Raw genomic sequence first — 23,724 nt, 5'->3', positions numbered from 1 at the left:
AACTTTCTTAATTTCTTTGTTGAAAGAGTGGCAAAAATGTTAATACTTAATAAATTACTAATCTTTATAATTTTTATTTATTTTGTTTTGGCAAGAAAGATTTTAAATAAAAATATTTTATTAAATATTTACTAATGATATTAAATGTTAATAAAATTGCAATATAAATAAAAAATTTATGAAATCTTTTAAATTCTCTAAAAATTTTGAGATATGATCTTTTTCTATAATAACCAAATAATTTATGAACTCCTTCAATATTTACATAAAAATCTAGAAGAATTTTCATGAAAATAATTTCACGTAAAAACATTCATCTACAAATAATTAAAATTTTTTTTTAATTATTTTTTTTAATTTCTAATTTTTTTTTTTAACATCTTCACTTTATAACATTCTATTATGTAAAATTATACTATGAAATTAAAAATACATAAATAATTTCCTTCAAAAGTTTCCACGAATTTTAATTTTATCTAATTAAAAACCGTCTATCTAATTTTGTCAATTCTAATTTTTATAAAACATAATTTTCACATTTGAATTGTAAAAATCCATCACGAAATTAAAATAACCAAAAATTCCTTTGTATCATCGATCTACCTCAACAACTCTATTTCCTTCCTCCCCAAAAATCCTCTCGAATTTCCAATCAAAGCTACCACACAATCTCAAGATCTTCACTTCCACCAATTTCTCCTTAACGACTCGATCTTAAAGTAGCTCCTCAGAAATTCCTGCGAGGGCATACGTAAACGTGTAATCACGAAGAAATGGTTTCTCATAGTGGAAGATCGGCGAATAGTTAAAGGCGCTTCGCTCTCGTCAATGACTTTGTACCGGTTTTTCCGGGGATTTCGCGTTCCAAGACCTAGGAAGCCGTTTCTACCTCTTCCTCCATCTCTTCCCTCCTAGATGTTCCTTTCCTTTTGAACGAGAATATACATCGTGGATAAACGACGATCGTTTCGACCGGTACAGGGCTGGCTGAGTAAACCTAGGCACAACCCTCCAGGTCGGATAAGATCGCGGCGCGGCCTCGAGTGGACGGCGGAGTTAAAGGATAATTTAGTAATTACGGCCAGATGCTTGGCCCGCGGCTAACCTCCACCACTCCCACGAGCGTAATCGCGCGCCCTCGATGTGTACACGCTCGATATACAAGCGATATAGTCCACGACAACATGGTCAGTCAGTTTTGAACCAGGATCCAGATGTCGTGGACACGTTTATTAGTTTCTTTTCAATATTAATTTGGTAAATGATCAGAATAATGATTGAACGTTTAAATAATAAGAGATGAATAAGAGATGTAAAATATTATATCTTTTAGTTGGTTTTTTAGTTATTAAATGATATGATTATGATAAAAAAAAAATGAGCAATTTATTAAACAGATTAAAACTGATCTCATTATTTTGCAAAAATTTATTGTGCTTTAAATTTAAAAAATTCATTCAAAAATTAAAAGAGAAATTTATTAATTCGAAAACTTATTATTATACTTCATATATATATTGTTTTAATAATAGCATTATCTTATTAATGTTATTATAATTTCAAAATACTTATTACTTTTTAAAATATAAATATGAATTATTTTCATTTTGTTTTTGTACATAATTTGATAGAATTTTATATTTTGCTTTAAGATAAAAATATAAAATATTTTTAAATTATTTTAATTTCTTTTATTAAATTTATAATATCATGAGAAAATTTTACAGACTAATAAGAAACGATTGATGACTGAATGAAGAATAAATTATAACATAAATGTATTCTAAAAATGTATTCCAAAATAATTTTGTTACATTTCTTGCAAATTTAATAATTTTTAAAAATTAAATTAAAAATAGAATACATATATCTATATTCATAAATTATCATATTATATAAATAAAATTTATATAGAATTTTATAAGACAAAAATATCCACAGTATCTTTTACTCAGTATTTTTTATAATCACACTTTTAAATATTTATCATATATTACAAAATAAGTATTTACAAAATTTCATTTATGTATCCAAAAAATTAAACGAATTACATTAAAATCATGAGGACAAAAATATCCCGAAGAACGTAACTGAGTTAATGATACTATACACAAATATAATACAAAGACAAAATACACATCAAAAATATAACATAAAATAAAAGCAAAAAGACGTAAATACCATTATAAGTGTTAAAAGTAATCAAAAAATAGCCAAGATCACCAATCAACTTTAACATTTTCCCAAATAACACTTCTATAAGATTCAAAACGATAATTCTGAAAATCGTTTCATTTGATCGAAATCAACAGAGAACACAACGAAAACAGAAAGAGCGCAAATCTTTGTTCAATCCGGTTGCAGAATTCGCGGGGCAGCGGAACGGCGCCAGAATAAAGAGAGCCCGCGCCAGTTGAAGAGAGGGTGAAGGAGGTGGAAGCAGCTACGAAGATGAAGTTTGCAAGGGAGTAGCACGACCGAGTCGCTGGTACCATGCATCATCGATCCAGACAGCTTCTCTCTCTGCCCTCTCCTCGGACCTCTCTTCGCCGCCGTGTTCCGCTCCGTTTCGTTCCTCCTCGAGACTCCTCCGGTTGGCCTCTTGCCTCCACGAAGATCCTCCTGCCTACCTACCGACTCTAACCACCTTCGAACCACCTCCCCGCGAGATGGCAAAAAAGGCCCTGGATGCTTGGCCCTGCGAGGGGTCGAGATCGATCGATCGATTGCGCGGTAACCTGGGACGATGGTTGGTGGCTATCTGGCCACGATCCACGGTAACGTGCTCTCTGGTTGGCTCGTGAAAGCTTCTAGGGAGATTTTTGGGAAAGTCTTTGTGAAGATGATATTAAATATATTATCGATTTGAAAAAAATTTTCCCTTTTTGTATTGAATTTTCTTATAATTTTGTTATTGTATTATACTATTATTTAATTGCAAAAAATCATTTATTATATCATTAATGTTAAATCATCAGAATCGTAATTTATATTAATGCAAGATTCAATAAATAATATGCCAATATATATAGCGAAAAAAAAAATAATAAAACTTAAACAATATAATTGATATTAATGTAAGTATATATTCTCTATTAAAGAATTATTACTTATTTTTATTATAAAATTTTATTGATGATAAAATCTTTAAAAATATTATTAAGATAAACGAATAATTGAAATTGCACACGAAAATTCATATTTTCGTGCAAAAAATTTAAATAATATATATAATTTTAGTTAAAATTAATATTTTAAACGAAATTTTAAAATTAAAAATATTTTTAATTTATATCTTCATATTTATGAATATCTAAATATTAATCATCCTTTCTTACTTCATTTTATTTTTTAAATACTCTTACATAATTTTCATTTTGAATAACGATTTTTAAACAAAAAAATCTGAAATAATAACTTTAATTCAAATTAGTAATTTAAATAAAGTTTAAAATATTTTTTACTTAAATTCTATTAATAAATCTTTTTTTCATTCTATATATAAATTTATAATTTCCATTAATTCAACTGTATAATATTTATTTGAGAAAATATGTATAAATTAAACAATAAAAATACAAATGGTAAAAAGTTCTTTTCATTTACAAATAAATAAATAAATAAATCGATTCTTTACGATTCAAATTAGGTATCTCGGTAGTAGAGAGTCAAATTCTACGTCCAATCATTAATCACCCTTCTTCATCCCATTTTTTCCACCACTTCTTTAATCCCCAATTACTCATTCTTTTTACACTCACTATGGCGTCCATCTCGAAAAAAGGATGAAGACACGCCGATCACAGATGCCCGCTGAGAGCACACATTAGGTGCCAGGATGCATTCTCACCACGTATCCTCCACTGTATCCATCCTCTCGACAAAATGCATGCAAACGCTGCTGTTTTGCGTCCTGGAGCGATGTTGCGCGATTACTATCGTTATCGCGTAGAAACGATGCTGAATCGCGATGGAAAACACAACTACGCCTCTCTATAAACGTCTTGGCACTCATCAAGCAACGAATACTTAATAGTAGTGGAAAAAAAGGAGAACGGTGAGTCAAGTCTAATTTCTTTGCAACCTTGTTAGTCGTATTGGTTTTTGTGACCTAGGTGGATGAACGATGAAAATGAAGGATCGTCGCGAGTGGATAGGTGTTTCTTACTGTCTCGATTCTCTTTTAAACAGAGATACTAATTACCAGTGACGTCTGGAAGAAAAGACTGGAAGGCTACGATTGCTGGACATATCACGAGGAGCGAAAGAACGAACATCCCGAGGCTTAAAATATAAATGGTTGTTATTTAGCAGTGTCTATTTTGTGTGCCCTTCATTTTGACGGCATCCACTCTGTTAATTATTATTATCATAATATAAAGGACATGCACCTTTCAAAGAAATAAAGAAAAGTCTAATTATCATTTCTAAATTTTGATTTTTTTTATTTAAAATTCCGAAGAGACTTTTAATCTTTGAAAAAATAAAGAAAAGTTCTTAAATTTATTACTTAATTAATAATTTAGATAATTATCACTTCAAAAATTCGAATTTTTCCAATTTCAAATAGAAAAATAAAAAGAATTTTGGAAATTTGTGAAATTCAAGTGTTTGTAATGTTTTTAAATCTAGAAGAATAAAGAAAAATAAAAAACTAAAATTTCTTATTTCCTATATTATAATGTAATATATTCCTATTCATCATAAATTTTAATTCTATTCTAATTCTCAATTCCTCGACCTTTATTCTTACAATAAAATGTCCACGAATCATTAAAAAGCACATGAAAAATGATAAATTATTATTTATCATTTTGAAACTTTTATTTATAAAATTTAAATATTTCGAAAAAAAATATTTTTAAACTTAACAAAAGAAATTATTCGGAAAAATAAAAAAATATTTATATTATTAGTCAAACAAATATCATTTCTGAAATTCAGATATATATTTTAAAAATAATATTTTCAAATCTAAAAAATTTTGAAAAAATTTCTATCTTTCAAAAAATAAAGAAAAATCTAAATTACTACTAATTATCATTTTTAAATTTTGAAATCTTCCAATCTCTTTTCGATATTTTTAAACTTAAAAAATAAAAACTTTCAATATATCATAATATTCTGAAATTTAAATACTTCCAAAAAGAATTTTTAAATTTAAAAAAAATATCCAAAAAAAAAATCCAACTCATTATTTAAATATTCACGATTTTTAATATTCATATTCTCTAAAGAACCAATTTCTTTTTTCTCATTAGCCAAATAATATTCCCATCCCGATTCATCATAAATCTCATTCTCAATTCTACAGCATTCGGAACAAGATGTCCACGAACCATTATGGGATCACACGCGAAAAACGGAGGAACACCCTTTGAATTTGGATAGACCGGTCTTTTCGTGAAGCGTTTACGATCGTGCAGGAATTACCGGCGGGACAAGATTTTTTTGCAAGAAAGTTTACATCTCACCATCTTTTACGATCCATAAACGCTTTCGGTACCACGGACGTCGTTCGTTAATTTACAACGAGGAAGCCGCGATGTCGGCGTGTTTCCATCTCTCCGTCGTCGATATGAAAATTTACGATCGTCGAGCACTCGATCATCCGACTGCTCCACCGATATTCAACATCGGAAGCCACAATTCCCTTATGCAATCGTTACCTCGGAACCGTTTCGATCGATCGTTTCGAGATGGTCGAAACGTGATCGAATTATCGGCCAATCCGACCACGAGCCGCAAAGAGGGCGCTCGTTCGATACTTTTGATTCGTTGACGATAAATATCGCCTCTGGATCGAAAATGGAAGCCGATAAATGTTGTGCAACCGACGAATGTTGTTCTTCCGGACGATTTGATTGCGGATCTCTATATTATCTCCTTACTTCACTACTACATATTACTTTACTACTGTTTCGAGAAGAAGGTTTATTTCGATATAAAACGAAATTTATTGTTGTTAAGAGTTAAATTTATTATTGTTGAGAGTTCTTTCTTGAAGTAAAATTCATAAATGGATAATTTTGTTTATTCTAATAAATTTTTTTGTACATATATATATTAGAAATATAAATTAATAAATTTCTTTTGTACATATATGTATCACAAATATAAATTAATAAATTTTTTTTGCACATATATATATTACAAATATAGATCATATTTATTAAAATAATTTTAAAATTTTGTTTAGATATAAATTTCCTTTGAAAAGAGAAGACAACAATTGATAATTATTCGAAATCTAAAAAAAATAGAATTAATAATATTAATAATTTGATATAACATATTTATATATTATAATACAATATTTCTTTACGATAAAAATTTAATAAATTAAGAAATAATACAATTTTTATTTGAATAAACGGTATCCTTCGATTAATTAATTCGTTGAAAAGAATGATAAAAATTACTATTGTTACGATAAAATTTAATTCTTTATTTACTTGTAAATTATTATAATGATCTTTTTTTCCAAACAATTCCATGAAACATACATGAATACGTATAACGTATTGATTTTCGTTATAGAAAATATTGTTAATCAAAGAAATAATTGTTAATCAAACTATAATTGTTAATAAAATTAATAAAATAAAGATTTTATAAAAAAAAGATAAAAATATTAAATTCCTATATAATGAAAAATTAGAAATATATAAATGAAATAGAATTTTACTTGAAAATTCAAATATTGCTTGTAAGAAATGTCAGAAAGATTTTATTTATATTTAAATTAATGTTTTTTTTACTTCTTAACAATTTGTTCAGAAAAAGATCATTAACGTAAAAATATAATTAATAATTAACTCTTTAATGCGAAATAAATTATAAAATATCTTTAAATTTTATATTCCAAAATTTTCAAATCATCACTAAATGTTTATTTATATTATAATATGTATATATTTTTTATATCAAATAAATGCAATATTTTTCATAAACTATATCTAATGATAATTTTACGATATTAATCACTAATTGAAGAAAAAAAACAGAATTTCAAGATAAGAATCAAAGCAAAAAGATAGCACGCAACTGGAGTTCATTAATATAAGTAACTTTAATATCAAGGCTTAATTCCTTTTTACTTCACGTGGTTGATCCCCTTCAAAGAAACGATCACGATAATTTATCACCAATTAGTGGCGATCGCATTAGGAACTCTGAATCTTGATACTTTAAATTATTCTTTTTTCCACGAACACTGTAATTTCTTGGCTTGTACCGGAATACTGATAAGAAGATCGGCAGTTTCAGAGGCGAGCTCTGTTTCTTCCAAGAGCCGAAATTAAACGGAAATTCTCTCTCATATCCACATTCAGTTAATGATCCAAATGTTCAAGCAGTCCAAGAAATTCTATCTTCATTGATACGATATCGATCGTAATTGATCAATTTGTATTATTTCGAATAGAAATGCGAATTATGCGAACAAACACGTAATATCGTGATATAACATATGAAATATTGATTTTTAACTTTCGATTGTAATTACTTTTTATTAATTATTAATAATAATTAATGGAAAATTATTTGGGTGGAAAATTATTTAGGTTTTTGATTCTGATGAAGTAAATATGTTGAAAATGTTTGATATAGTAATATTTTATAATGATAGTATTTTTATAAATTACTTTATTCTTATCTTAAAAATCAATAAATTAAGTTATTGTAATAATCACATGTAAAACAAGACAATTTGTGTTTTCAATTATTAGAAGTATGAATTTATAAATATAGTTATAGGTATTCTTTGAGAAAACATTTTTTATATATATTTTTAAAATATTACAAGTAAATATATATGTCAGTAAAGGATTTATCAAATTTAATCGAATTTAGAATTAAAATATAAAATTGTTTAAAAAATAATGAAATTTTTTATACATATTAATTCTTTCAAAAAATATTTATTATATTGGATAATAATTTTACAATAGATATAAAGTGATTATATGATTGTAAACTTGAATATGTAAATACATAAGTAATACATAAGTAATCACTTCAATACTTTTTCAAAAGTATTTTCAAAAGTAATTTTATTTCAAAAAAGTTAAAGAAAATTATTTTTATTGAAGAATTTTTTAAATAATCTTTATATAAAAATTTGATTTATTTTTGTATTATATCTTTTCTGAATATATATCTTTCAAGTGACCTAATTTCCTAGTGATCTAGTGATCCCTAAAGGCCAATGACTAATCGGATAGTAGATAAGCATAACTAATTTTTTAAAAGCATAGTATACAAATACTAAAATAATATCAAATATTATACTAATTACATATATATAATATTTGATATATAAAAAAAAAAATTAAAAATATAGGAATTGAATTAGAAATACTTCTAAATTTGTTAAAAAAGCGATATTTAAATTGGAATAACATCCAATTGCTCCAATGAAGTGTTTTGCATAAGCATATATAATAACTATATATATAATAACACAATCCTTATAGATCTGAGATTTTTATCCATACGTATATATTAATCACTGCAGATTTTGCATCATCTGATCTCTTTAATATTAAACTTTAACAGTAAATTTTCCTTATCATACCAAGTATCAACACAAACAACATTCTTTAATATCTTTCACTAATTTCTCCCAAATTTATCGTCGCTTTAATCTCCTTTAAATTTCAGATGGCCACGACACTTGTCCTAAAAGTCTCGAGCGTAGGTGTATTTTATTAAGTGAATTCGATAAGAAAATTTCAAAGGCACTTTTAAATTGTCATCTGAGTTCCAAATCGAGGATATTCAAACGGTGCATGGAAATTCGAGCGATTTCGATCGATGTAATTCCCATGGGATGGGCAGAGTGCGTGGGTTGAGACAACAAAGTGATCGTCCGCACCCACACGCACACTGATACTGTATTTGTGTGTGGGTGCTTAATGTGGGTGCACGGTGCAAGATGAACGCGTGCAAGCAGGTACGCAATAATTCTACGATGCACGTGCTCGCGTGATTCACCCTGATGTCTCTGTTTTCGACACACCATCGATATAGTTGATACGTCGCTGGAAGTTCTGTGAGGTATTGAGACACTGTACAATCTTTAAAGTAAAAGGACGAAATATTTAAAATTTTATTATATATAGATAGATATGTATAAAAACGTCAATAGATATAAAGAGGAAAAATTTAAAAAAAAAAAGACTATTGTTTTATACATAGTTTAATAAATATTCCATTATTTTCTATGATTATTTCTTATGATTTCATGCTAATGAATTTTTATTTATTTTTGTTTTCAATTGAATTTAACATTTCATTGTTTATATTTAAATTTTATTTTTAATGAATTAATATTTCTTAAAACAAATTTTACAAAAAATTATTTATTACTTTACATGAATTCAACTGATAAAATGTGTTATCGAAAACAACAATAATTCTGTTTCATATGAAACTTTATGTGTTATATTTTAAATATTATGTGTAGAGCATAATAGATATAGAGCATTTTTTTAATTAAAATATTTCTAATTTGTTTAATATTTTTTTTTATTTTTTAAAATATAATTGAAAATATTGTATAATTTATTGTAACTTAATATATATTTACAAATTTTCACTAAAATTAGAATTTTAGATTTAAATGAATTTCTTATATAAAGATTTTTTTGATTAACTATTTTAATATATTTTAACATTATAATTATGCTATATTTAAATATAGTATGACAATATTTTTTTAAATAGTAATTGGCCAAGTTTTGAAAACTTTTCACATAATCAAGAATCTCTCAAAAACAAATTTTATCCCGAAAATACCTTAATCTATTGTTGACAAAAACTTTATTTTATGAAATTACATGTATGTATATACGTATTATTATGTATGTATTCATATATGTTATCATATACATGATTTACAATAAAAATTTTTTAAAATTAATTAAAAAATGAAAATGATCAACAAATTCAACGGAGCAAATTGTGTTATACATAAAATATAATATGTATGACATAATGATGTCATATCGATTCCAAAATTTATTCAAAAAATAATTATATCTACATTACTTTGCACAATTATCAATTTATTATCAATTTATACAATTCCAAAGCTAATTATATTTGTCATTCTCGTAAAAAAGCTCATATCTTAACAAAAATTGTTTTCCGCTGACGCGGAAATTATTTCAATATATTCCCGTTATTTGATCCGCGCTCGAAAATCCCCCTTTCACGATTCAAAGCCAGGAATTTCGTGTGGCGAACACGGTTCCAGGAAACGAGGTTGAGACGCTACCGTTCTCAGATCACGATTCAGAAGATTCGATGCAGAAGATCACATAGATCTCCCCTCCCTCGAGGCCGAAGCTAGAAGCGACTAGGCTTCTCTCTGGAGAGCAGAGATTGAGTTACCAAGATAATCGGATGCACGCCCATCCGCACGCGGCCACGCATCTCGATATCTGTTAGGCCCGGTTCACAACGCGCAGGGCCCCAAGAACTCCCTGTATCCGAGATACCCTTCCACGATGACCCGAGATTCCAACCGGTGGAGGAAGTTATGAGATTTTCATCCCGCTACCTTTTTCAACTGTGTATCGATCGATTACCATATCGGGGAAGTAAAAAATGATCGTGTTTTGAACGATGATTTTGAAACGTCGATATGTGTATTCGTTTTGATTGATCGAAGTAGGTAAATAGCTCTTGGTTGATTTATTGATTTGAATTTGATCTGGGATATTTATTCTTTGAGAATTCAATTTAATTTTACGAAAGTAATTTTGAATATTGGTTGTTACTTTTGATTAGTTTCGTACGGTCTAAAATATAATCGATTCTTGCGGAATATGGATTTTAGATTATACATTTTTTTTTTTTTTTTTAAAAATTGCAAGTCACTTATAAACAACTTGTAAATCAAAAATTGCAATTTTTGAATTGCATAATGTTATTACTATTACAGAAAATAAGCGATATTATCTTTTCTTTATGTTTTTCATAATTATATAATATTAATCCTCCTTTTAATTAATTTTTTAAATTTATTTTATTCTAAAAATATAATACGAATATAGTAAAAAATTTTAGAGGATGGAAAATCTCCATATTGTTCACGTAAGTAATATCTATTGGATTTCGATAACTCAGAAACATTAATATGTAAAAATAAAAATTGCATTTACGAATGAAGAAGGCCGAAAACAAAGAAAAAAATTAAAAAATTTCTACATGAAATTATGAAAAAAAATGAAATTATCAAACTAAATAGAAACCTCAGACAAGATAAAATATATATTTTTAAAGAAACAGGTGAAATTTCACTTTTTATAAACGACGAAAGGCAGAACGAAGGGGGCGAAGAGGCATCGGCTCACAATGGCGGCTGGTCGAAAGTTCTGGCGCAGAAATAAATTTTTTTTTCAAGGGAAGGCGAACGTTCGCGCAACAAGTGCCCGTGAAAAGACCTCGGCCCTTGGCGGAACCGAGGATCTATAGATCTGACCGGGCCATGGAGCCAGATGGAGCAACGAACACAAAGCGATAAATCAACGTAATAAGGCAGCCCCTGGAAGAAACACCGAGTCTATAAAGATGTTGGTTTAGGACGCGGATTTTCAAGGCGTTCCCCCGCGGCATTGAATCTCTCACTCCCCATAGAAAATCACCAATCGCCTTTGCCTCTATGGCGCGGCTTTCAAGGAATCGGATGATTCATTCTGGATTTTGTTACATTTCTGTTACATAGTTACTTTTTTCTTGTACAATTCTGATGTAACTGATTGCATGTTTTCTTATATTTATTTTTGTTGTAATAGTTCTACGTTTTGTTACGTTTTGTTCTATTGTTAAAATTTGATTCAAAACTTTATGTTTTTCTTCTCTGTTTTATATTTGTAAAGTTCCTACATTTTGTTAGATTTCATATGTATTTTTATACTTTTGTTAATCATCAACCTTTATGTTTTGTTACAAGTTTCTTGTATTCTGTATTTGATATACAGATATATTTTTGTATTTGATATATTTTAGTAGATGTTTTATCGTCGAAGAAAAGTGTTTTCTATTTCTCCTTTCTATATGAAGTTTATTAGTTGTCTAATCAATTTTTGAATTATCATTACCATAACGTTACCAGCTAAGTACTTACTTGATAATAATTCAGTTTATCGACCTATTAAATTTCATTAAGTATTCGATTGAGAATGATATGGTTGTTCGATTTAATATATTGTATTACCAGAGGAAATAGAACAAAGGTATTACAGATCGTAATGTACTATCAACTTACATATAACTTATAATGTAGGTACCGTGTTTCATTATATAATGAGCAATACTACTCAACGATATAGTAAATAAATTCGATATTGAATGAATTCAACAAGCGTTGTATTATATTTCTTCTTAAATTTCAATACAACTTGTTTTTTCGAATTGTTTATAAATAAATTAGGTATAAAATTTAACAGAGAAGAAATATATTTATCTGAAATATATATTTGATAAATATTCTTGAAAATAAAAAAAAAGAATATGAACACTTCACGTTCGAATTTTATTTTTTCTAAAATACAACATATAATATATTTGTTAATATTTAATATAACGTATCTAATATAATGTTGATATTTTGAATAGATACTTTAATTTTAATTTTAAATTTGATTTTCTATTCATATTAGATTAACAAATTTAAAAAATTGATCATTCAATTATTAAGAAAAAAAAAAATTCTTCTTCGTCAAATGATTAATAACAAAAATATTTTTCAGTTTTTTTCATATAATAGATAAAATGTATTAAAATTTAATTCATCTAAATACAATATTGCGTATAGGCAATATTAGAGATGAAGAATTGATTAAGTCTTTTTCGAGTCAACCATTGTTTCCCAAAAGTGAATTTATCTGTTTATCCCTAAGAACTCGAGGAATGTTTCGATTCATTCTCGAGGAGAGAGATTCGATTCGGCTGGTACGAACCTTTCATTCCGTTCCGAGAACGGAGGAAATCGAACCGCGGCGAGGATAGAAGCGTAAGATTAAAGGGCGGAGTTAATGGCTCAATTAGCGCGCCGGCGGCCAACGAAACATCAGGGATCCCGCAGGAAAAACGCGCTTCCGATTTCTTCGATTTTACAAAAAAAAAAAAAAAAAGAAAAAAAAAGCCGCCGCCAACCTCCCGTCAGAACTACCATTTTTCTATCGGATTGATGATCGTTTCTCGGAGAAACTTGATTTCCTTGGTGGAAAAAGAGAAGGAAATAATAATATAAGAAATATTACTATTCTTTTTTGAATTATTGCAATATTAGAAATGTTTGAGAAACAGTATTAAAAAATAATTAAAATCATGATATGGTGAAATTTTAATAATTTAATTTATTCAGTAATTTGATCCAATCTGATACACATAATTTCAATTATAATTATATCTTATTAATTATAAATTATTTATCAATTATTATTGTTTTTATATATGAATATATTTATAGAGAGTGAAGTATGAGGAAAACAGATTATTTGAATATCTCAATTGTTATTGGTTGTTTTTGATAGAAAAAAATATATCAAGTTAAACTTGTATGATGTTGAATGGCATATAATTTGTAAATAATTTTTTAGAAATCATATGAAGATCATCAATTTTATTTTTTATCTGAGTTATATTAAAGAAATGTTAAAAATTCTAAAAATAAATTATTTATTTCTTTTTTTTTTTTTTGAAATTCAATTTGTGAAGTGATCTTAAATGAGCTTGAATCATAATGTAAAAAGAAACATCTATTTAAAAAAAATGAAATTGATATTAATGAAATTGATCTTTATATTAAATCTCTAAAGTTATTAAAAAACTATCTACAATCAAATTATAGTGTCATCATAATATATGCTCTTCGACATCATGCAAATTTGACGTATCTTTTTCTATCACTAATAATAGAGATATTCAAATGATCAATATCTAATACTGTTTTTCTTCTTATATTCTATATTATATATATCATTTCTATAATAATAAATTGTAATATTTTATAATAATAAATTGCATATATTATTGCATATATTATAACACAATCATTTTCTCATATTATTTTTCTCATTTCTTCATATTCCATTAGACATAGTATATTCTAATCCGACAAATAATAAATTTAGTATTCTATAAACTTTCTAATATTCTCTATATTATATATATTTTTGTAGCTTACAATGTATATCTTTATAAGTTACTAATTTTATTCTATTTTCTTATAAGTTAATTTATTGATATTTTTTTAATGGAATTTATATTGATTCAGATATAAATTATAAATTATAAACTTTTTTTAAAAGTTATCATAATAATTTTAATAATTATATAAAATAATACATTATATATTCAAAAGATGATACATCTATAAATATAATATATAATTTAAGTTAGATATTAATAAGAGAGATTATATAGGTGATTTGCCATTTAAATTTTATTAAAATTAAAAAAAAAACATGTAAAGTTATTATAAACATTGATTTATAAAAATTGATTTTATTAAAGAATATTTTAAAATTATGGAAAAGATGCATTCATTATATCTAATATGGAAAAAGAAACATGATAATTTACTCATAATAAATCCATTAAACAAATGAATCAATTAAAAAGCAATTCATATTTTAAAAAAATCATGCTGATCTACATACTCACATATATTTCAAAACATCAAAAATCTTTTATTTAGAATTGCAATATCAATGGCATATTATTATATGTCAAAAAATTCTGAAATCCTTCTCCAATATGATTAGCATACTATGTATCAATATTAATCGAATCAAAGAAAGATTTAAAGTCATTCTCTAAGAATGATACAAACATACACAACAAGAATATCTCATCCGAAAATGAAATATTCATGTCACAAGCGACAGGAATAAAGATTATTTTGTTAAATTTATATTCATATCATAACGAATCTAAAAGCCAGCTAGTACGTAATAATCCTCCAAGAGGATTGGAAACTATATCCATAACGCAGATATGAAATTTTCGAGTCCTTGAAATAATTCGAATAATCTTTTTTTTTTCTACACGAGACAGAATCACAGAGCATAAATTTATGGAAATTTCGGTTTTACGCATTGTAACACGAACGAGATACATTCCATTCCGGCCTCGTGCATTTCGTATCTTTATTGCAACCCCATTATCACGTCTTATTATACGTTTCCCTTATCACGCGCTCGCTTGGCTGACAAGCGAGTGTGTGCAAGCGGAATGCAGCTCGTAGTGGCTCAGAGTATTTTTGCGACTGGTTTTATTGAAGCTGGCACCGAGCTTAGAGGAAAGTGTATCTTTGCGCCGCGAATTCTTTTGTTTAGAGAAAAATATTATCGCCGTCGATAAGGGCTGTTGAGTGATTCGAAATTCTTTTCTAGCTGAAGTGTTTTTGGTTTTTAAAATCGCTTTATGTTAATATAAAATTTGGAATTTGCTATTTTTATGGAAAATTTATTTCTTAATTAAATTGATAGATATCGAAATTATTGAAACATTTTATATCGATATAAAATTTGAAATTTGAAAATATTTCTATGAAAAATTTAGAATTTTTTTTTTTTAATTAAAATATTGGCGAAAATAAAATTGTTAAATAGTTCCATGTTAATATAAAGTGTGGAATTTGTTAATTTTATAGAAAATTTAGGAGTTTGTTGTTTCTTAATTAATTAAAGCTTGGAATATTGATAATAAGAATAATTAATTCAAACGAGTTTAGCATAAATTATTTTTAATAATATCAACAATTAATTTTGAAAATTAAAAATTTTAATGTTTCCAGAAAAAATAAAAAATTTGAATCAAAAAAGATTCGAGAGATAATAAGAATAGAAAGAGTTAATAAGAATAGAAAGATATAGAAAAATTAATCTGAGTTTTATCTTGAAAACATTGTCTTTTTCATCTTTATCCATTGTAAGTTAAGATATTAAAATTATCTTAAAATTATCTTTGCAAAATAAAATATTGATATCATTAACGCGGAAGAAAATAAATTATTATTATTTATTATTGCCTACTATAATATACTATAATATACTATTCTTTCAATTTATGATATACTAATCTATCTTTCAGATTTTGTATATTCACATGTAAAAAAATTTTGAAAAAATTCATTGATATATTTTCAAATATCTATTTTTATAGCTAATACAATTAGATATTCAAGAGAAAATTATGCAAGTTTTATATTTAAAATAATTTTGCAATATAGTAAGAAAAGTGATTATCTTATATAATAACAAAAAATTCTAATATATCGTTACGCCAAAATCATTCAAACTATCATTCATCCATTTCTAAAATGAATCAATATTTTTCAAAAGTAATCTCAAAAACTCTAATATAAAATGATATAATATAAAATGATCACTTTAAATAACTTACCTAACCTCTTCCAACTCGCAAATTTCCTCAAAAACCAAACCCAAACTTTCCTAAACCCTTTAAACTATCAAACTTTTTAAACACTCGATTCGTAAACAAATTTCACCATCTAAAGTTCCAAGCGAGTTTCAGGTATACAAAGGAGCGGCTGTCGAGTCTCGAGACGATGAACGCGTTTGACGATTACCACACGTCCCGAGTAGCTTAAACGGAGGCTGGAATCGATGATAAAATCGAAAGGAGCGGGCCCACGAGGACGATCGGCATTAAAGTTGTCCCCGTCCAAAGCGATTTTACGGTTTCCGCGGTATACGAACGATTTCCAGTGGACGGTTGTGAAAAGAAACCGCGAGGAACACTCTCGACTCGGGCCGCCGCCTCTGTCAGCTGTCATTAAACGTCGTTAACTTGACAGTGGACAGAAGTCAATGACGGTGGATCCTGGGCACACCGGGATTACCAGTCGCCTCGCCGCTTCTCGAATAGAGCGGTTATCTTTATGTCGTTTCTAAGAAGATTCTCTCTTCCTCCTCGACGCTCTTCCACCACCTTTGATCATCCTTTTAAAGCTTTCCACTTTCTCGTATTCCGAGCTCCTGGTTTCTCTGCGCGGACATCGCGATTCGCTTTGGTAATTTCATCTTCAGGTAGATTGCGGTGTTTGTCGAAGAAGGTGTTGTTTGATCTTTGGTGTATGTGTGAAAAAGTTTGAAACAGAAATGACGTGGAATGTGAATTATTATTATTATTATTATTACTTTTGTGTGTATTACTATTACTTTTGGTAGTTGTGAATTTTTTTGTCAAATTTTAACTTCTAGTTTTTTTTTATATGTATTTCGTGATTCGCATTGATAATTTTATTTTCATATTTGTGAGAATGTTTTATACGAACGTTGATCATTCAAATGTTCGATTATCCAAACATAGAATGAATATGTATATAATAATATTTGTATTCTAGGCAGTATGCTTAATAATTTTTTTTCTAATAAATTTGTTTTACAAATATATATTTTTTACTAATAAAAAAAATATTTATATTCGAAAATAAATTTAATTTTTAATTGTATTTACAAATTTTGATTATTATAGAAGAATATTTATCTAAATTAATTATTCGTATAATCAATGTTCTATTGTAAATTGTGTTTATTGAATATATGAAGATAACATCGAGTAAAAATTCACTGATTGTTATTGTAATTCATAAATTCATTTCAAGAATATAATTTTAAAAAAATTGTATATAAATAAACCTTACATTTATCTTTTTTACATTTATCTTTTTTATATTTTTACTTTATTTGATTTGTCTAGCTATTTTAAATACATATTTCATTTAAAAATAATTCATAGATCTTGTACAGCATTTTGATTCAAAAGTCAAAAGAAAAAACAATATTATCTTTATAAATAATGATAATTTCAATTTTAGTAACTATGAGTAAATTTTCTAAACAGAAATATTGTACAGAAAATCTTCGACTATCACAACTTCTCTTTTCGCCCTAAAATCGTGCGGAAGTCGGCGAAACCAACAAAAACAATCATATCTATCCGACTAACGAATCGATCTCGTATCCCAAGAGAAAACCACGCGACATGTCGTTTTCTCAGACAACAATATCTCCGTCCTCCTCATCATCCCGTTGCCCAGAAAGAAAGAAAGACCGACCTCGAGCCCAATCGGTGTGAACACGCCGAACGAAAGAGAGGAGGGGTGGAAAAAAGCAAGAACGAGGCCGCCGCATGGAACTCCCTCTCGTTCGAAACTCGTGAATAGAAAATCGAGCTTCCTCGAAAATCTTCTCGCGACGTCGATGCGTTCTTCTTCGCGCTGGTGCATAAACAACACCCAGGAACCCGTGGAAGCACGCGCAGCTCGCATAAAATCTCATAATGCCCTTGTCCAAACAAACGCACGGTGGCAGTGTTATGGCGTTCGAGAATTTACCACTCTGAAAAGCGGCGAACACAGTGAGGGACGATGAGAGCGGAGGCGGCGATGAAGACGAGACAGAGAGAGAGAGAGAGAGAGAGAGAGGCGGGAGTGGCCCAAGAAGAGAGATCTTCGCGCGTAGGAACGCCACTCGAGAGAGCTCCGCTCGTTTAAATCCAACTACAAGGTAAACCTCGAACCCCTGCCCCCTTTCTTTTTCGATCTCCCTTCTTCTTTCCTTTCGAGATACTTCTTTGCCGAGATACTTCGATCCTCGGGGTATCTCTTGTGTCGGGACTACAACCGCTAATCCGATTGTTGCCGGTTTGCCGCGTGAACAGGGAATCTCCGGATGTGGGATTAAGAAGCTATCGATGGATCGCGGATGGGATATTTGTTCTTGACTGATGTTAGCCGGCGTGTTAGATTGTTAGATTGTTAGGGTTTTTTTTTCTTTTGGAAAAGGGATTGGGAATTTTAAGATTCAATGTTTGGCGAGAGGAAATCAAAAGGTGGATTTGTGGATGGATGATGTAATGATAAGTTTGTCGAGAAGAATTTTTTATTTTTCAGTTTTAAATATGTGAAAGTATATTCGAAAAATTTATACGATTTTATTGGATAGATTCTGAATTTTGAGAATTGAAATTTTAGAAAGATTTTTTTGAGAGAAAGTATAAAAGGATAAAAGGATTTTGGAAGTATTCTGGAAAATTGAGTAAAGTTAAGATGATATTATAAAATTATTCTAATATTTATTGTTTCAAAACCTATCCTCTTTCTCTCAATAAATAATAAAAATTCTTCCAGTTCTTAAAATTGGAAATCTGAAATTTTTTTATTCGTAAATACTTGAAATGTTTATTATTTAGATTTTAACTCCTTAAGCGGTGGAATAATTTTATTTGCCATTAGGCAGTCAACGATATTTTATAGTGTAATTAAGTTTATATTATACAATTTTATAACATAATATTAACGTAAACATAATTTTATAACGCAAAATATGAAGGGACATAAAACGCGAATATAATACTTAAATAACAAATCTCGACATTTATTTTAACAGCAATGCATAGATTTTCTTAATCTGTCATGCAATTATGTTGATGCGCTTTCTCCACATAAAATATTAATGAACCTATGAAAGTATATTCATAAAATTACAAAGATATAACTTTCCAAGACACATCGTTTTAAATATTCCTATTTAAGAAATTCTCTATTTAGAAAATTCATAGATATTTAAAAAATTGGAACTTGGAAGAGATCCTTAAGAAGATTTCACCTTTGGAGGGTTAATTGGCGAACGGATAGTGTAACCCCGTGTTTTCTGGGGAAATATTAGAAGAAGCAGTTAGACCCGGGGCCGGAACACGAAGCAAACGTGCACGCCACGTGGCCAGGCTTTTCTTGGCCAAACAGATTTACACCGGTGTTGTCTTTAGTCCGCAAACATACGAATGCCGCGCTGCAACCACTTCCGCCGGCTTGAATCTCGCGTGTCGTTGTCCCGAACCACGTTGTTTCACATACTGAGCAAATATTTCAAAAAAAATATAGTTTGCTTAACCGACTCAATGAACCAAGAAACGAGTTTTCGATATAACAATATCGATTCTGATATTTTAATTGATTGTTAATATATCTCGTTGGAATTATTGAACAATGAATGAATTCTTCAAATAGACACTTAATGTCATCGATTTTTTTTTTCTAAATGTTAAGATATGTAAAATTTATTGTAACATATTATTACATATAATTTTCGCTTCAAGAATTCATTTATTGATTATTCTTTCAATATAAAATTCTATTTCTATTTCATATAGATGCAAAATATAAAAGAAATCAAGTTGTTTTTGAATTTAATATTCATATAGTAAAATGTCTAAAAAATATTTTTTTTAGATATCTATAAAAATATATATTCACAGAAATTCAATTGTAATTTCAGAAACTGAAAATATTTGTGATTTTTCATAAAAATTTTTCATAGAATTGAAAATTTTATTTTAAAATGCTCTCTAAATATCGAATCAGCTATTGCACATTTAATGACAATAATTTTTAACCGAAGACAATTGTATTTATTAGTTATAATAGACAAAATTCAATGTACAGTAATGAAAATTTTTCATTAATCACTTTTTTTCTTTAAATTAATATATATTCAAAGTTAAAACTTTATATCCCTCAAATTTTATGTCAATCAGTCATCTTTCAATTTTATTCACATTTTATCTGAGAATAGAAATTTGATTTTCGAAGATTGATGAATTTAAAGGAAAAATTTCGAAATTGAAATTTTGCTTGTACTTCCAACGATTTTCTTGGAAAAATATAAAATTAATAAATCTTTTCGTAAAATATCATTGTTCAAAATCGATCTGAATTAAATCTATTTTATATATATATCCGATACGATATTATCAAACGATCATTATTGATAAATATACGTGTAAAAACTATTTCCTATAATTCAATCAACATCCGATAAACATTCTTTCACTGGTTGTCTTTCGATTTCCACGAACGGTCATCGATCGTCATGTTGTGAAGCTGCAAATTTATTTATCGAACGGAGCCGCGATAACGAATATTTACAAGAACGATCCGCGAGAAATATTTGGACACGGTAATCTCTCCAACGAGATACAGCGTCCGGCAAAGCAGACAAAACAAACTGGGATTTATCGGCGGCTATCATCGGCTAATTGTCTCGTTAAGGCGATTAGGCCTTTTCGAGCCGGACGAGGCGGACTTGTCGCTGCCGAGTGGCGTGAAAGTCGCGCTTCTCCCCTCTCTGCTAAAACTCGATGAATCTTATTGGTTTGACGAGCACGCTCCTGCTTTATGACACGGGATAAACTTGGGACACGACAGGAGTATAGTACTTTTTAACTGTGAGAAGAATTCGTGTTTCATTCTTTGGGGTGGAGGATTTGAAAATGTTCGATTCGAGAGGTTTGTTAGATGGAAGAATAATAAATATATTTGGATTTTAGGGGACAAATTGTTAATCTTTAAAATTTCTTTAAAAATAAAACAACAATAATTTATTTTTTAATACCGAGTTCAATTATAAATGTGAAATATTAATGAATTATACATCTTTAGATAAGATAATTATTCTAAATATTATCAAGTATAGTTATTACAATCTATTTTTGGAATTATTTTTTATTAAATTTACTCAAATTCTTTCTTAAAGATTAATATCTTTATTAATATTTCTTCTAAAGGTATTATCTTTATCTTATCAAGAGAAATTCTTATCAGTTGCAATAAAATTATTATCAAAGATTAAAAGAATAATAAAAATCATAGACTCTAATCTTATGTGATTTTCTATCAAATTTTAAAGCAAACAAAAATTCTAATCCAAAGTCAAGAATATATCTTTTATTGACCTATAATTAAAAAATTCGTAAGTTTTTTTAATTATTTTTGTCTGTATTTCTCTTATGTTAAAATTTTTTCGTTATTATTATAATAAATTTATAATAAATACATTAATTCAAGTATTTATTTATAATTTTGTAATAAATCATTTCTGGAAAATCAATTCCATTCTCTCCTATCATCTTTTTTTTTCTTTAAAATAAAACCATATAAAATACTTCAAATTTCTATCTATTTCCACAAAAATAACAATAAATCATTCTTCAGAAATCAATTCCAATTCTCTTATCCAAAAACCATCCTTATCAATTTCCAAAAAAATTATCCACATCTTTTTCTCCCCTTAAATTTTCCCCTTTCCCTCTAAGAACCACGAAAAAAATAATAATAAACCATTCACGAAATATCATTTTTCAAAAAACAAATTTCACTCGTAGAAAAACCACCCTTATCTCTTCTAACAAAATTTCTCACTCTTTTTAAATCCAATCTCTTCTTCCTCCTCCCTTCTTCAAAACTTCTAAAAAACTTCTAAAAAACTTCTAAAACAAAACTACGAAAAAAATAAAAAAACAAAAAAAACGTGAAAGAAGGCAACAAACGAGCAATTCACCCCCTCGATGGATTTCTTCGTTCTCGCGTTACCAGTCTCACCACGAATGCCAATCCCGCGTCTACATGTATATATATGTACATATGTGTGTGTGTGTGTGTGTGTCTTGCGAGTCTCTTATCCCGCGAGCAAGCAACGTAACAGGCCCACGGTGTAGGCCGATTGTGTTATACGCTATGGTGCCCGGTATCGTCTCGGTATCGTATCGTGCTCGGGTATCGTGTGTCCCTTTCGTTGTGCATCGCGGCGTGTACGACGCGGCACCGTGGCGTTATGAATGCCTGGAATTTATCAATGGACACCGCGCCAATGATAAATCGCGCGTGCGCTTCGTATCGTACCCGCGGGCCCTTTCTATCCAAGCGAGAAAGGGGAGGAAAGAGGAGCGGGGGTACGCAGCCACAAGGGAATGTCTTCCTTCGACGAGCTCCTACCGTGTACATCGCGATCCCGCCTCGCTGACAAATCGGCTCCCGTTTTTACACGCGCAACGCGCCTCGAGCCGGGACGGACCGGGAATACGAGATAGAGGCTTCTTGAAAATCGTTTGCCAGCTTCTCCCTCCCTCTCTCCTCCCCCTGTTTTTATTTTTCTCCCCTTCAGTTCCTTTTCTTTCATCCTATTTCTTCTTTTCCCCCACTGGTTTCGTTTTATTTGCAGCGAATTCTCGGGTCTCTTTAACGCCACCGGGATGGTGCAACATAATTCGTGAATTCGTTTGCGGTATCTGAATGATATTCGTGACGTTCCAATAAGTCGACTCGAAGAAATATTTATTTTCGATTGCAGGATCTTGAGGTTTGATACGCGTAGATCGGATTATTAAGAACATAAATCACAGTGAAATGATGGCGTGCCAATCGGATCTTATCCTAACTGGTTCGTACTCGATAAGATACTTTCTAAAATCGTTCATAATTAGAATGTATTTCCATATTTTCGTAACCAATCATGTAGTTGTCTACGTTTTTTATGCTTCTATTAACATTTATCATTCAAACTGGTAGCAATGGTAAACACAAGCTAGCATTTTGCGTCACATTGCATTGGTCGAGATTAGAGTCAGGATTAAAGTTTGATTGATTGAGGTTAGATTATGGTGTCGTGGCGATCTTTCTAAATTCGCCGCTAGGAGGATTCTTACCAAAAACACGATTCTTCGATCTAACAATCAAATTCCCTTCATTTTTCTCGATAAAAATCACGAATGACCCTTTTTTTTCAAATACGATAAAATATAAATCGAATGGTACGAAATATCAAATTCAAATTCAACGTGGAGCAAAAAAAGTAAGATGAAGATGTGATCCAATAACGCGATAAATGCAAAAATTTATATCTA

The 23,724-nt window shown here is 29.0% G+C and overlaps 1 protein-coding gene across 1 annotated transcript in view; it reads right to left on the bottom strand.

The window, feature by feature from the left end:
• Positions 1–2,626: 2,626 nt before the first annotated feature.
• Positions 2,627–23,724, bottom strand: part of LOC122717441 (velvet complex subunit B-like) — a 34,336-nt gene continuing 13,238 nt past the window's right edge. The window contains exon 2 of the mRNA XM_043941495.1: positions 2,627–2,810. Within this exon, the coding sequence (XP_043797430.1) occupies positions 2,627–2,810 (184 nt within the window). The remainder of the gene's footprint in view (positions 2,811–23,724) is intronic.

The sequence above is a fragment of the Apis laboriosa genome, unplaced genomic scaffold (assembly GCF_014066325.1).
Source record: "Apis laboriosa isolate Shangri-la unplaced genomic scaffold, ASM1406632v1 scaffold50_cov145, whole genome shotgun sequence".
Classification (NCBI taxonomy): domain Eukaryota; kingdom Metazoa; phylum Arthropoda; class Insecta; order Hymenoptera; family Apidae; genus Apis; species Apis laboriosa.
The sequence above is the reverse complement of the archived record's forward strand: the minus strand, read 5'-3'. Positions and strand labels throughout refer to the sequence as shown.